Here is a 16,661-nt window from a genome sequence, read left to right on the forward strand (position 1 = left end):
AAACACATATAATTGGCCACCACATGTGGGTTTTGCATCCTTCCCAGGCCATCCTGCGCCTGACTCTCATACTGATTTTCTGAAAATGTGACTCTGGCCACCTGTTCATGCTCCCTCCGTCCCAGCTCCTGGAGAGGAAGGCCAGGGCCTTCTGTCTGCGCCCGGCAAGGCGTGGTCTATGCCTCATCGTCATGCACCACAGCGACCCCGGCCTCACCTCCCACCACTTCCCTCCCCTGGGGGCTTTGGGTCCCTGCCCCCACTGGAGGTCGCCTTGCAGTCGCACTCCTGAGTTCTTTCCTGGAAACGCTCTCCGCCTCGCTGACTGTGAACAGACCCTGGCACGCTTCGAGGCCCAGCATGCGTGCCTCCTCTCTTTCGAAGGCTTTCCCCACACTGCCCCTCCATGCAGAGCATGTTCTCCCTCTTCTACCTCCTGGCAGCTGCTTATCCTTCTGACCATCATGGATGCTATTGACTACCTTCCCTCCCTCCTGTACTGCCTAGCTCGGTCCCTTGTACGTAGACAGCCGGAGTGTAGCGTGTGCTTTTCACATTGATTTAACCTTGTAACGTTGTGGAGAGAAAGTGAGATACACGCAAGAAAACTGAGGGTGACTTTGAAGGAATTGTAGTCAAAACCCAGGCGGAGGAATTCCTGTGATTCTCTAGTCCTTCTGGGATCTTGCTGGCAATGTTTGTGATCTGTGTATTACTTCTACTCAGAAGGGCAGTCCTGTTGAAGGTAAACATCAGGGAATTGCTGCCAGAAAGGGAGTGTTTTTAGTATGATAATGCTCTGAAGCTACTTGTACCTTGTCGGAAGTAAAATCAAAGCCGTCTGTGCCGTTTTCGTTAATATTTTTTAACACCAGAGGTTTCTTCCTTAACTCTGTTTTTGGTTGTGGTTAATTTAAGATGGGAATTCACAGTTTTTACCCCGCCTCATTTTTTAGTACAGGTTGAGCATCTCAAATCTGAAAGTCCGAAGTCCGAAATGCTCCAGATGAGAAACTTTTTGAGCACTGACGTGATGCTCGAAGGAAATTCTCATTGGAGCATTTTGGATTTTGGATCTGTGGATTTGAGATGCTCGACCAGTAAATATAATCGAGCTATTCCCAAGATCCAAAAAAAATCTGAAATCAGAAGCCCTTTCTGGTCCCAGGCATCTTGGAGACGGGATGCTCAACCCATACAACCTTACAGAGGGGTGACATCTATCAGTCAAGCAAGAGTCATCCTGCAGCACCTTCCTTTATAATGAGGCTGACCATAGGGGCAGGCACTGGGTTTCCTTTTTCAGGTTCCTTCTTACAGCCTAGATTCTTACTACCCTATGCCCCCCTCACCCCTTTTTTTTGAGACGGAGTCTTGCTCAGCCGCCCAGGCTGGAGTGCAGTGGCACCATTGTGACTCACTGCAGCCTCTGCCTCCCAGGTTCTAGTGATTTTCCCACCTCAGCATCCCAGGTAGCTGGGATTACAGGTGTGTGCCACCATGCCCTGCTAATTTTTGTATTTTTGGTAGAAATGGGGTTTTGATACGTTGGTCAGGCTGGTCTCAAACTCCTGGCATCAAATGATCTGCCTGCGTTGGCCTCCCTAAGTGGTAGGATTACAGGCGTGAGCCACCGCACCCAGCCTTATTACCCTATATCCTATGGTTTCCTGTTCACATGCACCATGAGCTACTGGATTTCTTTTTTTTTTTTTTGAGACACAGAGTCTTACTCTTACTCTGTTGCCCAGGCTGGAGAGTACAGTGGTGCAGTCACAGGTCACTGCAGCCTGCACCTCCTGGGCTCAGGTGGTCCTCCCATGTCAGCCTCCTGAGTAGCTGGAACTCCAGGTATGTACCACCACACCTGGCTAATTTATATATTTTTAAATATAAAATATATTATTTAATATAAAATTTATATTTAATATAAAAAATATATATTTTAATATGAAAATATAGAGACGGGGTTATGCTATGTTGCCTACGCTGGTCTCAAACTCCCGGACTCAAGTGATCTGCACACCTGGGCTTCTGGATCGATTAGGTTTTAATATGAATTCTGCAACGTCTTTAGTTTGGTAATCTTTGTGGATTGCTACAGAGTAAATTATTCACAAGGAATAATATTGAATAATTTAGTTATTCACAAGGAATAATCTTGAAAGATCTCATGTGTTCTATACTCATCTTCCCCCGGTGATAACATCTCGCAGAACTGCGTGCGCTGTCGCAGGATGCTGCCGTGCGTACAGTCGAGGCGCAGAGTGTTTCCCAGGCGTCTCTCTTGTGGCCCTTTTACAGCCACACCTGCTTCCCTCCTGCCCCCACCCCTTCCTTAGCCCCTGGCAACCACTCATATGTTTTCGGTTTCTAAAGTTTTGTCTTTTGAAGAACGTTATGGACATGGAATCATACAGTATGTAACTGCCGAGGCTTTTTTTTAGCTTAGCGTAATTCTCCCATGATCCATCCAGTTCCTCGCATGTGTCAATAGTTCATTCTTTTTTTTGCTGAGTAGTGTTCTGTGGTGTGGCTGCAGGGCAGTTCGTTTAGCCTCGCTCAGGAAGGACGTCTGTGAGTTGTTCCCAGTTTCTATTATGAGGAACGCTGCTGTGAATGTTTCTGTGTAGGGTTTTGTGTGAACATAAGCTCTCATTCTCTGGGATTAATGCCCGGGAGCGCAGCTGTTGGGTTGTATACCGTTGCATGTTTAGGTTTTAAGAAGATACCTGTTTTCTGGAGCGGTTGCACCATTTTACGTTCCTGCCAGTGATGTGTAAGGGATTCAGTTCTTCCACATCCTAACCAGCATTTGGTGTTGCCACTGTGTTCTATTTTAGCCATTCTGATAGTCGTATAGGGATACTCCTTTGTGATTTTAATTTGCGTTTCCCTAATGGCCCTTTTCTCTAATGAACATCTCTCGTGTGCTTATTTGCCATCTGTGTATCCTCTCAGGTGAGATATCACTTTCTGTCTCTTACCCATTTTCTAATTGGACTTTTTTAAACTCTTGAGTTTTTTTTTTTTTTTTTTTTTGGATCATGGTAAAAACACATGAAATTTACCATCTTAACCATTTTTAAATTTCAATTGTGTATCAAAAGACAAAATTACAGCAAATTTAGTGTATGTTAGTGTATGGATCTTAACTGGCTTTTTTGGTTCCAGAATTAGGCAACACTTCGTTCTATAAAATAGAATTCTGTAAAATAGAATGAGTGTTCTCATGAGCCCAGCAGAGGAAGTTGGCTTTGTAGACAGAAAAGGGGTGAGGGAAACAGGCACAGAGAACAGCGAGCAGATGGGTGGTTTCAGAGTGGCTTTCCTTGCAAAGGTTAACGCAGAGGGGACTTCCTTATCACGCTGGCCCAAACTGGCCCATTTGGGGGATTTGCTGTACTCTCTCTCCTGATTTCTTGGAAGGTCAGATAAACAGCTTACTTTTGGCTTGGTAGTGTGGAGGTTACCAAGAGGGACCCCATTTTGGTTTGGTCTGCTGGGCCCGGTGCAGGAGCTCAGTCCAAACCAGTGTTCTCCTGGTTCACTATACTTACGTTGAGTTTTGAGAATTTTGTATGTATTCTAGGCACTAGTCCTTTGTCAGATACGTGGTTTGTAAATACCTCCTCCCATTTTGTACTTTGTTTTTTCATCCTCTTAACGAGTTTTGTTTTGTTTTGTTTTGAGACGGAGTCTCGCTCTGTCGCCCAGGCTGGAGTGCAGTGGCACCATCTTGGCTGACTACAAGCTCCGCCTCCCGGGTTCACGCCATTCTCCCGCCTCAGCCTCCTGAGTAGCTGGGACTACAGGTGCCGACCACCACTCCCAGTTTATGTTTTTGTATTTTTAGTAGAGACAGGGTTTCACCGTGTCTGTAGCCAGGATGGTCTCGATCTCCTGACCTTGTGATCTGCCCACCTCAGCCTCCCAAAGTGCTGGGATTACAAGCGTGAGCCACTGCCCCCGGCCTTAACAGGGTCTTTTAGCTGGTCAAAGGTTTTTTAACTTTGGTGAAGTTCATTTTATCTATTTTTTCTCCTATGGATTGTGATTTTGGTGTCACATCCAAGAATTCTTTGCCTAGCCCAGGATCCCAAACATTTTCTATCTTTTTTCCTAAAAGTTTTAGTTTTGTGTTTTATATTTAAGTCCCTGATCTTTGAGTTACTTTTTATACAAGGTGTGAGATTTAGGTCAAGATTCATTGTTGTTATTGTTTTTGCCTATGGATGTGTAATTGCTCCAGTAATGTGTTGAAAAGACTGGCCTCCTCTCTTTCCCCCATTGCTTTTACAGCTCTGTTGAAAATCAATTGGTGTTTCCTGACAAAGGTGCAGATACTAAAAAATAAATCAGTTGGGTGTATTTGTTTGAGTCTGTTTCTGGGTTCTGTATTTTGTCCCATTGATCTGTATGTCAATTATCCCTCTCCTAATACTAGACGGTCTTGATTACTGTAGTTGTATAGTAAGCCTTAATACCAGGGTGACTGATTCCTCCCAATTTATTCATCTTTTTCAAAGTTGTTTTAGTTCTAGTTCCTTTGTCTTTCTATATAAATTTTAAAACAATCTCCTCTATAGTTACCAAAACTTCTTGCTGCAGTTTTGTTAGGAATGATTTAGTTATGGGGAGAATTGAGATCTTTACTAGGTTGAATCTTCCAATCCATGGACATCGAGTGTCTTTTTCTTCTTTAATGAAAGCTTCAGATGTGAAGACAGACAGTTGTGGCACTGCCTGTTGCCATGCACCGAGAGATGCTGTTCCAGGGAGAACACGGTCAGCGGCAGGACATCAGGATGTGTCTTTTGTTCACTTCGGCTTTTTTTGTTTTTAAATTTATAGGCCTATGAAAGGAGGTTCCCTACGTGTCCTTTGATTCCGATGTTCGTGGGCAGTGACACTGTGAATGAATTCAAGAGTGAAGATGGGGCTATTCATGTCATTGAAAGACGCTGCAAGCTGGATGTCGATGCACCCAGACTGCTGAAGAAGGTAACGGGCGGAACGGGCATCTTGGAGGGCACCCTCCGAAGACAACACGAAGTTACACTACAGCTTCTGTGCAATTGGATGTTACTAGTTAACACTTTTTCTCTTTATTTCTTCTTTTTTTTTTTTTTTTAAAGATTGCAGGAGTTGATTATGTTTATTTTGTCCAGAAAAACTCACTGAATTCTCGGGAACGTACTTTGCACATTGAGGCTCATAATGAAACATTTTCTAATCGGGTCATCATTAACGAACATTGCTGCTACACCGTGAGTAATCTGTCACTCCGTGGAAGACGTTCTGCTGACATACGGCTTCTGAGGATTGTTTGATCACCATTTTAAACAGTGCATCTTTTTGTCTTAGAGGGTAGTTCTTCATTAGATGTTGTCACTTATTTCTCATGTGTAGAAGGAAGGGTACCAGGTATGGTCTCCTGCAGAGTGGAGTATGTTGTTGTGGCAGTTAAGGCAGCTAAGTGATGCCTTGATGTGGTTTTGCTTTTGTTTTGTTTTTTTTGTTTGTTTTGTTCTGTTTTTTTTTTTTTGAGACACAGCCTCCCTCTGTCGCCCAGGCTGGAGTTCAGTGGCATGATCTTGGCTCACTGCAACCTCCGCCTCCCAGGTTCAAGGGATTCTCCTGTCTCAGCCTCCCTACTAGCTGGGATTACAGGCACACGCCACCACGCCAGGCTGATTTTTGTATTTTTAGCAGAGATGGGGTTTCACCGTGTTGGCCAGGCTGGTCTGGAACTTCTGACCTCACATATTCACCCCTTGTCCTACTTTCTTTCTTTCTTTCTTTTCTTTCCTTCCTTCCTTTCTTTTCTTTTCTTTTCTTTTTTCTTTCCTTTCCTTTTTTTTTTTTTTAGATGGAGTTTCACTCTTGTCACCCAGGCTGAAATGCAGTGGCACAGTCTCAGCTCACTTTAACCTCCGCCTCCCAGGTTCAAGTGATTCTCATTCATCAGCCTCCCAAGTAGCTGGAATTACAGGTGCTTGCCACCATGCCTGGCTAATTTTTGTATTTTTAGTAGAGACAGGGTTTCACCTATTGGCCAGGTTGGTCTCCAACTTCTGACCTTGTGATCCGTCTGCCTCAGCCTCCCAAAGTGCTGGGATTACAGGCGTGAGCCACCACGCCCAGCCTTAGATATTACTTTCATATGCCACTTCTTTTCTAGTCTCACTGGAATATGTTAGAAATATCTAATGAAGTACTAAGATGTGTGCCTTTAAGATTAGTGCCGCGAGTGTTTATCTGTCTTAGTATCTTCACTGCTTACCACCCTGTTTTGGTAAAAGTCAAGAACTTTTCTCAGATTTTTAGAATACTCTCCTGCCAGATTGCTGTATTTCTGCCCTTCTCCCCTGCAGTGTATCCATTGAATTCAATCAATGTAACATTGAATTCAAAGTGATCTATTTAAAGTGTGTCAGATCACGTCACTTCTCTGGGCTCAAAACCCTGGAGCGTCTCCGCAGTTCACCCAGGGGAAGAGCACAGAGTCCTTATGGTGGCTTGCAAGGGCCTGAGTTCTCTCCTGGTCACACCTTTCCTGTCCTCCTTGCCATGCAGTGGGCATCCCTCAGGGGCTTTGGCTCCAAGGTGCTCGCCGCCGTGCTGTGCTATTCCTCCCTACGTCTCCAGTCTCACCTCCTTCCATCTCAGCTCAGGTTACCCCTTCTTGGCCAGCCCCAGCCACCCATTTAATTCTGCAGCCCGACACCCCAACCCCCAGTCTTTATTTTTTTTCTTCAGAGATGGGATCTTGCCCTGTCACTGAGGCTGGAGTACGGTGGCACAATCACAGTTCAGTGCAGCCTCCACCTCCCAGACTCAAGTGATCCTTCCTACCTCAGCCTCCCAAGTAGCTGGGACTATAGGCACATGCCATCACACCTGGCTAATTTTTAAATTTCTTTGTAGAGATGAGGTCTTGCCCTGTTGCCCAGGCTGGGCTCAAACTCCTGGACTGAAGCCATCCTCCCACCTTGGCCTCCCAAAGTGTTGGGATTACAGGTGTGAGCCATCATGCCTGACCCTGGTTCTTTCAGCCTGCTTCAAGCTTTCTTTTTTCCATAGCACGCACTTATCTTTAATTTTCTTACTGTGTTTCTGGCTGATTGTCTCCTCTGTTAGACTCTGTTGAAAGCTTCCAAGGCCAGTACCTTTTTGTTCATGATGGAGAAGACTGTTGAGTGAGTATGTTGAATGAATGAAGCAAGAATGAAAATGAAGCTCCCTTTTTTTTTTTTTTTTTTTTTTTTTGAGACAGAGTCTCGCTCTGCCATCCAGGCTGGAGTGCAGTGACGCAATCTCGGTTCACTGCAAGCTCTGCCTCCTGGGTTCACAGCATTCTCCTGCCTCAGCCTCCCGAGTAGCTGGGATTACAGGCGCCCACCACCATGCCTGGCTAATTTTTTGTATTTTTAGTAGAGATGGGATTTCACTGTGTTAGCCAGGATGGTCTCGATCTCCTGACCTCGTGATCCGCCCGCCTCCGCCTCCCAAAGTGCTGGGATTATAGGCGTGAGCCACCACGCCTGGCCAAAGCTCTCCTTTTATAGTCATCTTTGAAATGGTTTTGAACAATGATTTGGATCTCTTCATGATTTAGAATGTGATTTTGGTCCTGATTTTGAACATGATTTTGGCATTTTTTCCATCTGCTGTCTTTATGATAGTAGCATTATTAGTAAAGTAAGTGTTTCTTCTGGTTCCTGGTTAAACTGAGGAGCAGACAAATGATGTTCTGTGGTCAGTCCAGTCAGTGAGCGTGCTTTCTCTTTATCTGCAGGTTCACCCTGAAAATGAAGATTGGACCTGTTTTGAACAGTCTGCAAGTTTAGATATTAAATCTTTCTTTGGTTTTGAAAGTACTGTGGAAAAAATCGCAATGAAACAGTATACCAGCAACATTAAAAAGGTGAGTGTATCTTGGGATTTTATGGCAGAGGGTGGGCAGGAGTCTCTGAGATGACCCGTCATTTTGGAGGGCTGGAGATGGGTTAGCGAAGGATTTGCAGCATTTCTTGGGTGGAAGACGCTGTGATCCCTATCCCCGCCTCATCTTTAGGTATAGGGGTTGAGGTTGTGCTGGTTGCTGATGGGGGAAGGAGGTGCCTGTCGCTCCCGCTATGACACTGTCTGCCTGGAGTTGCTGAGAGAGGTGGAAGTTGGGGAGAGGCAGCAGCAGCTGGCACACAGCACCCAGGCCTTGCAGCAGGATCAGGAGGAGGCCTGGGGAGGTGCTTGCCAGGCAGGCTGCCCCCCTTGGATTGTCAGTTCTTCCATGGAACACCTTCCTTTCTCGTTTTTGTGCTGTTGCTCATCAGTTGTTATGGAATTGTGGTTTTGAAATCTATCCATGTGGGATTATGGAGTGGTTTTTGAAGGCTCTTTTTCAGGGTACTGTGTTGGAAAGAATTGAAATTGAGACAGAAATCATATATTGAGTACAAGTACCATAAATCAGCATTTAAAAATAGTCATATAAAAATTCCATCTCTTCAGATATTAGTTCCTAAACCTTGGAAAAGAACAAGTAAAATAAACAAAAACACAAAACCATTTGGCCTTTTTTTTTTTTCTATTTATTTTGTAGCAATTCAGTTTTATTGGTGTTTAAAAAGCTTGTGAGGGACTGGGCACACTGGCTCATGCCTATGGTCCCAGCACTTTGGGAGGCTGAGGTGGGCAGATTGCTTGAGTCCAGGAGTTCAAGACCAGCCTGGACAACATTGCGAAACCCCATATTTACAAAGCACACAAAAATTAGCCAGATGTGGTGGCACGTACCTGTAGTCCCAGCTACTGGGGAGGCTGAGGTAGGAGGATGGCTTGAGTCCAGGAGGTCAAGAGTACAGTGAGCTGTGATCATGCCACTGCGCTCCAGCCTGGGCCGCAAACCATCTTCTGTTGGCTAGAAAAAAAGAAAAATCTTGGGAGGGATGAATGATTTGAATATTGAATATATACTCACCTTTAAATTGCGTTTGTTTTAAAGGGAAAGGAAATCATTGAATACTACCTTCGCCAGTTAGAAGAAGAAGGCATAACCTTTGTGCCCCGTTGGACTCCGCCTTCCATCACGCCCTGTTCAGAGACGTCTTCGTCATCCTGCAAGAAGCAAGCAGCGTCCATGGCCGTCGTCATCCCAGATGCTGCCCTCAAGGAGGGGCTGAGTGGTGATGCCCTCAGCAGCCCCAGTGCACCTGAGCCCGTGGTGGGCACACCTGACGGTGGGTCTGGCAGGGACTTCATCCTGAGAGCAAGGCTAGGGAAGTCAGCATTGCCATTTTCTCTGTTTGCTCTGCCTGTTCCCGCTTCCTTGGAACATTAGATAGCTCACAAAGAAAAGACCGATTTTTCATTTCTGGCCCTTGTCCTCTAACTTATGTAACACATTCATTTTACTTTTCATTAGATTTTTTGTTGATAGGTCGGAAGGGTTACATCAAGTTCTTTTTATTCTTTTATAGATACTGGAAGGTGTTTGTTTGTTTAAGAAATGGAGTCTCACTGTGTTGCCCAGGATGGTCTTGAACTCTTGGGCTCAATCAATCCTTCTGCCTCGGCCTCCCAAAGTGCTGGGATTATAGGTGTGAGCCACCATGCCTGGCCTAAGGAAGGAATTTATTTGTTTGTTTGTTTATTTATTTTTGAGACGGAGTCTTGCTCTGTTGCTCAGGCTGGAGTGCAGTGGTGTGATCTTGGCTCACTGCAACCTCCACCTCCCAGGTTCAAGTGATTCTCCTGCCTCAGCCTCCCGAGTAGCTGGAACCACAGGCATGTGCCACCACGCCCGACTAATTTTTGTTTTTTGTGGTTTTTTTTGAGATGGAGTCTTGCTCTGTCACCCAGGCTGGACTGCAGTGGTGCGATCTGAGCTCAGTGCAACCTTCACCTCCCGGGTTCAAGTGATTCGCCTGCCTCAGCCTCTTGAGTAGCTGGCATTTTAGGCATGCACCACCATGCCTGGCTAATTTTTATATTCGTAGTAGAGATGGGGTTTCACCATGTTGTCCAGGCTGGTCTTGAACTCCTGATCTCAGGTGATCTGCCCACCTCGGCCTCCTGAGTAGCTGGGATTACAGGCGTGAGCCACCAGATTTCTTACATTCTTGAACACAGTAGCTCTATTCAAAATAGATTTAGATTTCCTGGATTTTTTTTTTTTTATAAATTTTATATCTTGTGAGTCCTTTTTGTGTTATGTTCCTCTTGAAATTAAAACAGTCATTAATATCTCTTATAGTCACAAATAGTATTGTGATTTGGCAATAGAGGTAACTCAGTGGTAATCAGGGAAAGATAATTGAGTCAGAAAGTTGACCTGTGGTTTAGTCAGTGATTGATCTCAAAGCCTGTCCCTAGAGTCCTCTAGGGTATCTGATTTACATCTGCCATCTCTGCGGTTTCATTTGCCTCTAAGACTCTAGGACCACACGTTAACTCCACTGAGCAGGAAGACTTTGGGAGCCTAAAGCTCCAGTGTTTTTGTTGTAAATAAATGTCACTTACATTCCAGACAAACTAGATGCCGACTACATCAAGAGATACCTGGGCGATTTGACTCCGCTGCAGGAGAGCTGCCTCATTAGACTTCGCCAGTGGCTCCAGGAGACCCACAAGGGCAAAGTGAGTGTCGGCACCACGGCCAACGTGCAGGGCCAGAACTGTGTGAAATCATGGAATCTCCTCCTGCTCATGGTCACCAAGAGTAATATTCCCAACTTCCACAGCTGGGAAGGTTTCTTCCAGTTTAGAAGTCATTGAATTTGTGTCTCTGTGGAATCTAAGTCCTTCATAGCAAGTTAATAATTCATGACTGACTACATTTTTCTAGACTTTACAGAGCGAGGTCTGGCTACAAACAGTGTCACGTCACAAAGCAACATGTGTTCCAAGTATTCATACGTTCAAATTTTCAGAAGGTGTAAAAAGAGTTCGGGGATTTATCAGAGATTAGAAATGTTTGAGCTTTAATTTTCAGGTTTTTGGTGAAATTTTGGCCTCATAAAGGTGTAGATTTTTATGGTAAGCCTTTTGTAGTGAGCGGAGCCTGGTATGTATCTAGCAAGTTATTGGCATTTTTTAGTAAAAGGAAACTAGGCGTGACTTATAGTCGGCCTGATCTCTAATTCTGTCAGCCTGGTTACTACAGAACAAATAAGTGAGTGCGGTTGAATACCAGTCATCAAGAAAACCACTGCAGTAATGATGGCCACCATTTGTTGTCTACTTACTGTGTATTAGACACTGTTTTCAGGCCTTTATTCCGTCCTTCCAGCAGCTCTCTGTGGTGGTGTTCTTTCACTGGTTTTACATGTGAGGAAACTGGGGCAGAGAGAAGTGAAGTAACCTGCCTGAGGTCTCACAGCCAGCTAGTGGTGGGGTCAGGATTTGAGCCCAGGCCATTTTGTTCCAGAACCTACATCCTTACCCACTTCCACGTAACTGTGGTCCTTTCTGAGTGAAGATGATGCCACATCAGTAGGCCACATGCTTTTGAGTTATTTCCCAGGAGGTGGGGTCGTGAGTAGCTCGTGTTCCCACCCCCTTCTTGTTCTCCTGATGGACCAGCCTCTGAGTTGGTAAGCACATGGCCACGGAGGAAGACACTTAGTCCACGCGACACTCAGAATACGGCCTTGGTCTTGTTCTTCATTCAGGGAGGCCAACCTGTTGATTGACAGTAATGGAATCTGGAGAAGATTCCTGTATGTTAGTCAGCAATACCGCCACATCATGAAAACCCAACATGCTTTTTTGTATTCTTTTTCTGTGGTTTTTAATTAAGTCTTATGATCAGTCATAAAATTTAACTTTGTGTATATCTCCTCTACTTTAATATTTCTAATACGTTGGCAGAAGCACCATTGCCAATCACATAGATACATGGCAGTTCTACAGTTTTATGTCTTTGAATTTTTTTTTTTTTTTTTTTATACAGAGTCTTGCTCCATCACCCAGGCTGGTACAGTCTTGGGTCACTACAACCTCTGCCTCCCAGGTTCAGGCTATTCTCCTGCCTCAGCCTCTTGAGAGCTGGGATTAGCTCTGCCACCCATTCCTGGCTAAGTTTTGTATTTTTAGTAGAGAACAGGGTTTCACCATATTGGCCAGGCTGGTCTCGAACTCCTGACCTCAAGTGATCCACCTGCCTTAACCTTCCAAAGTGCTGGGATTACAGGTGTGAGCCACTGGGCCCAGTCTCGAATGACTTTCTTTTTAAAGACAATGCTAAATTATGACTTAGTCTGACTTAAGTAGTAAAGAATTCAAAAGTAAAGTTTAACTTGCTACTATTTCTTGTCATACTGACTTTTAAAAGCATCAGACCTTATAGATTATCTATAAAATGTGAGAAGTGTTCAATATTCCTTATTTGATATTACACATAAACTATACTAAAATGCCTTTTAATAAGTAAAGGGAACCATTTTGGATACAGGAAATTCTAATTAGATTGGCATAGTTAAGGCCAGAAATATAAAGGAAATATTGCTGCTTTATCTTCAGCCTTTGCCTTTAAGAGGCAAATAAATACAAAATGCAGGTGAGTCTTGCTTGATTCTGAGACAGTGAAGGGATTTCCTCGGTATTTAAATAGTCATATAGCCAGTTATGTAACCCAAATATAAAACCAATCTCCAATAGGTTTTAAGATGGCATTTATGATCTTTGTGAAAGTTGAACATTACTAGTGAAGTCTAATCATGTCTTCAGAAGGGGAAAGCAGTGTAGCATTACTGAATCAGAATTATTAAAATTCAAAAAACCGAACATAGTCCTTTAACCACAAGCCAGCGTTAGTTAAATCAGGATTGCCCAACAGAAATATTCTATGATCGTTCATGATCTGAATTCTGGTGTATGAGATCTATTAAATTATGATACACATTAAAAAGTCATGACATTTCTGTTTTCTAATAAGGCAGTGACCAATTACTACTCATTAGTAGCTTTTTTGAGATAAACTTTCAAGTCTGCCCTTTCTGTCTTCTTCTTTTTTTTTTTTTTGAGATGGAGTTTCGCTCTTGTTCCCCAGGCTGAAGTGCAATAGTGCGATCTCATCTCACTGCATCCTCTGCCTCCCGGGTTCAAACGACTCTCCTGCTTTAGCCTCCCAAGTAGCTGGGACTACAGGTGTGCACCACCACACCCGGCTAATTTTGTTCTTTTAGTAGAGACAGGGTTTCTCCATGTTGGTCAGGCTGGTCTTGAACTCCTGACCTCAAGTGATCCGCCTGCCTCAGTCTCCCAAAGTGCTGGGATTACAGGCATGAGCCACCACACCCGGCCAGTGAAGACCATTTTTGTTCCAGGGATTCTCCAAATACCCCATCAGTGTGTCCTCGCTCCAGGTGATGCCTTTGTTCTTATTGGCATCTGTATACAAGAGAATCCAGCAATGTGACCTGTCTTCTGCCTAGAGACTGTGGAGATGTGGCCCAGTCTTGTGCTTGCTTCCCTTTTCCGTGGTGTGGCACTGGGCACCCTTCGGAACAAAAATCTTGCCTTTCTCAACATCATCCATGTTTAATTCTCTTTTGTCGCTGGCACTATGAAGGTTTCCATTCAGAAGCCAGGTGTCCTGCTCTCTCTTTATTCTGACTTTTTATTTAAATGCAGTATGTGTACAGAAAAGTGCAGAGATCATAGTCATTCATAGATCCGTTCATAGAATTGAAGCATTTGATGTTTAGGGAGTTATTTATGCCTTCGCTCTACTTCGCAGAAACTAAAATGAAATACCATAACGATTATTCAAACTGATAATGCTGATTTTCTCTAGAGCAGTAAGGGAGATTTTTCTGGTACCAGCTTATTTTAAATAGTATAATAATGCAGCTCACTGTTGATTAAAAGTGGGAGTTTTAGACCTGGTGGCTCATGCCTGTAATCCCAACACTTTGGGAGGCCAAGGCAGGAGGATCGCTTGAGCTCAGAAGTTTGAGACCAGCCTGGGCAACGTGGGGAAACCACATCTCTACAAATACAAAACTTAGCTGGGTGTGGTGGCGTGTGCCTGTGGTCCCAGCTACTCAGGAGGCTGAGGTGGGAGGATTGCATAAGCCCAGGAGTTGGGGGCTGCAGTGAGCTGAGATCATGCCACAACACTCCAGTATGGGTGACAGAATGAGAGACCCTGTCTGCAAAAGAAAAATGGAAATTTTAGGGTCTTACTCCCTTAGCAACTTTTTTTAGTGCAGTTAATGTGATCTTGGCTCACTGCAGCCTCCACCTCCCAGATTCAAATGATCCTCCTGCCTCAGCCTCCGAGTAGCTGGGATTACAGGCATGCACCACCATGCCTGGTTGATTTTTGTAGTTTTAGTAGAGATGGGGTTTCACCATATTGGCCAGGCTGGTCTCGAACTCCTGAGCTCAAGTGATCCACCCACCTCAGCCTCCCAAAGTTCCCTTCACAACTGTTAACGTTGCTTAGAAACGTCTTTTTCTCTTAACAGATTCCAAAAGATGAGCATATTCTTCGGTTCCTCCGTGCGCGGGATTTTAATATTGACAAAGCCAGAGAGATCATGTGTCAGTCTTTGACGTGGAGAAAGCAGCACCAGGTAGACTACATTCTTGAAACCTGGACCCCTCCTCAGGTCCTTCAGGATTACTACGCGGGAGGCTGGCATCATCACGACAAAGGTACCGGATGGAGTTGAAACTGTGTTTCCGTCATTGTCTTGATGTGTGGTTGAAGATATCTTCCAAGGCCTCCTTCCCTGGAGTTGAGTGGGGCCTCTTGAGTGCATCGTTTCTCCTCACTCTGAGAATTTGGCACCTTCCCCAAGTTGAACAGACTGATAATGCTTCCCCGCGGGCACACTCCCATCCCGCCCTGGGCAGGCAGGAAGGGCCTGGGACTGCTCTTTCCTCATGGACGCTCGTCATCCTTGGGCAAATGACTTGACTTCCTCGGTGCAGTACGGTTTGTTTTGACCTATTAAAAAGGCAGCAGTGTTTTCAGTAGCGCAGTGTTAACAAAGGGACTTTTCAATGACCTAAACCCTATGAGAGCTTAAAAAGGTTCAGCCAGGTTTTCTACATCACAGCCGTGAGCACTTCAGTTCTGCTTTGAGAGTAAGGCCTGGATGAAGGGTGGTGATGCACCTAAAATGAAGAGTGGTTTAAATGAGAACCGTGAAACACAGTTCCCCGAATGCCTTCCATACCCTGCCTTGCAGGAAGACCTCACTGTCAAAACTACGCTCTCTTTCCTGAGCCACAGTTTGAGAGCTGGGCAGGGTGGAATTGGAAGCATCAGCGGGAGGGAAGCACCGTAGAACTGGCTTTTTCCCTCTAAGCAAGTCCTTTCGGAGGACTTGCTCAAAGCTCTGCTTTGTCTGGAATTACCAATTCATGTTTTATATTTCTCCAGGTTAATTGTAACTTTATTAGTTTTTACTGGAAACATAATATGTATATTTATATTATTCCACTTTGTTAGAGGCCTGCCGGTAGTCATTGACAAATGTGTCTTTTTTTTTTTGAAACAGAGTCTGGCTCTGTCGCCCAGGCTGGAGTCCAGTGGCAAGATCTCAGCTCACTGCAAGCTCCACCTTCCAGGTTCAAGCAATTCTCCCGCCTCAGCCTCCTGAGTAACTGGGACTACAGGCATACGCCACCATGCCCGGCTACTTTTTGTATTTTTAGTAGAGATGGGGTTTCACCGTATTGGCCAGGCTGGTCTTGAACTCCTGACCTCATGATCTGCCTGCCTCGGCCTCCCAAAGTGCAGGGATTATAGGCATGAGCCACTGTGCCTGGCCTCGACAAGTGTGTCTTATTAAACACATTTTGGGAGAAACTTTCTGTAAATAGACCTTTCCCCAAGATTTTGGAGCACATAAAAATGTTTTGCCTTAAGTAGACCAGGTCTAGAGCTAGACTCTCCTGGGAGATGAAGTTCACTAGGTGACAAATACGAGATAAATGTTACCCTCCAACCCTCCGTCCCATGTCAGCATGTCACTGCTGGTCCTCTGTTAACCACAGAAGACAAGTCTTGGTTCCTTTTCAGGAGCACGATCCGTCTGCATTCCTTCTGCTGCCCCTTTTGGGACAGTGCAGCAGGAGGCTGGGTAGTACTGACTCCAGGGATACACTGTGGCCACCAAGATCTGTTTCCCTTTGTGTGGATGGCCCATGATGATAAGGCAGTATGGGATGAGTTAGGCTCCTCTCAGGCAGCACCCATTAGACCTCCAGGCTATAAAGAAGTAGAGCCAGGCCAGGTGCTCACGCCTGTAATCCCAGCATTTTGGGAGGCCAAGGCAGGAGGATGACTTGGGCCCAGGACCTCCAGACCAGTCGGGGCAACACAGTGAGATATTGTCTCTACTTAAAAAAAAAAAGGAGATATTGTCTCTACTTAAAAAAGAGGGTGTGGTGGCTCACACCTGTAATCCCAGCACTTTGGGAGGCTGAAGTGGGTGGATCACCTGAGGTCAGGAGTTTAAGACCATCCTGGCCAGCACGGTGAAACCCAGTCTGTACTAAAAATGCAAAAATTAGCTGGGCGTGGTGGCACACGCCTGTAGTCCCAGCTACTCGGGAGGCTGAGGCAGGATAATTGCTTGAACCTGGGAGGTGGAGGTTGCAGTGAGCCGAGATGGTGCCAATGCACTCCAGTCTGG

The 16,661-nt window shown here is 45.1% G+C and overlaps 1 protein-coding gene across 1 annotated transcript in view; it reads left to right on the plus strand.

Moving 5' to 3' along the window:
* The window catches only part of SEC14L1 (SEC14 like lipid binding 1), a 77,724-nt gene that overhangs the window by 47,296 nt on the left and 13,767 nt on the right, over positions 1-16,661 (plus strand). The window contains exons 4-9 of the mRNA XM_026455912.1: positions 4,855-5,004; positions 5,139-5,270; positions 7,802-7,930; positions 9,011-9,245; positions 10,535-10,644; positions 14,481-14,670. Of these exons, the coding sequence (XP_026311697.1) occupies positions 4,855-5,004; positions 5,139-5,270; positions 7,802-7,930; positions 9,011-9,245; positions 10,535-10,644; positions 14,481-14,670 (946 nt within the window). The remainder of the gene's footprint in view (positions 1-4,854; positions 5,005-5,138; positions 5,271-7,801; positions 7,931-9,010; positions 9,246-10,534; positions 10,645-14,480; positions 14,671-16,661) is intronic.

Source organism: Piliocolobus tephrosceles, chromosome 16, assembly GCF_002776525.5.
Source record: "Piliocolobus tephrosceles isolate RC106 chromosome 16, ASM277652v3, whole genome shotgun sequence".
Classification (NCBI taxonomy): domain Eukaryota; kingdom Metazoa; phylum Chordata; class Mammalia; order Primates; family Cercopithecidae; genus Piliocolobus; species Piliocolobus tephrosceles.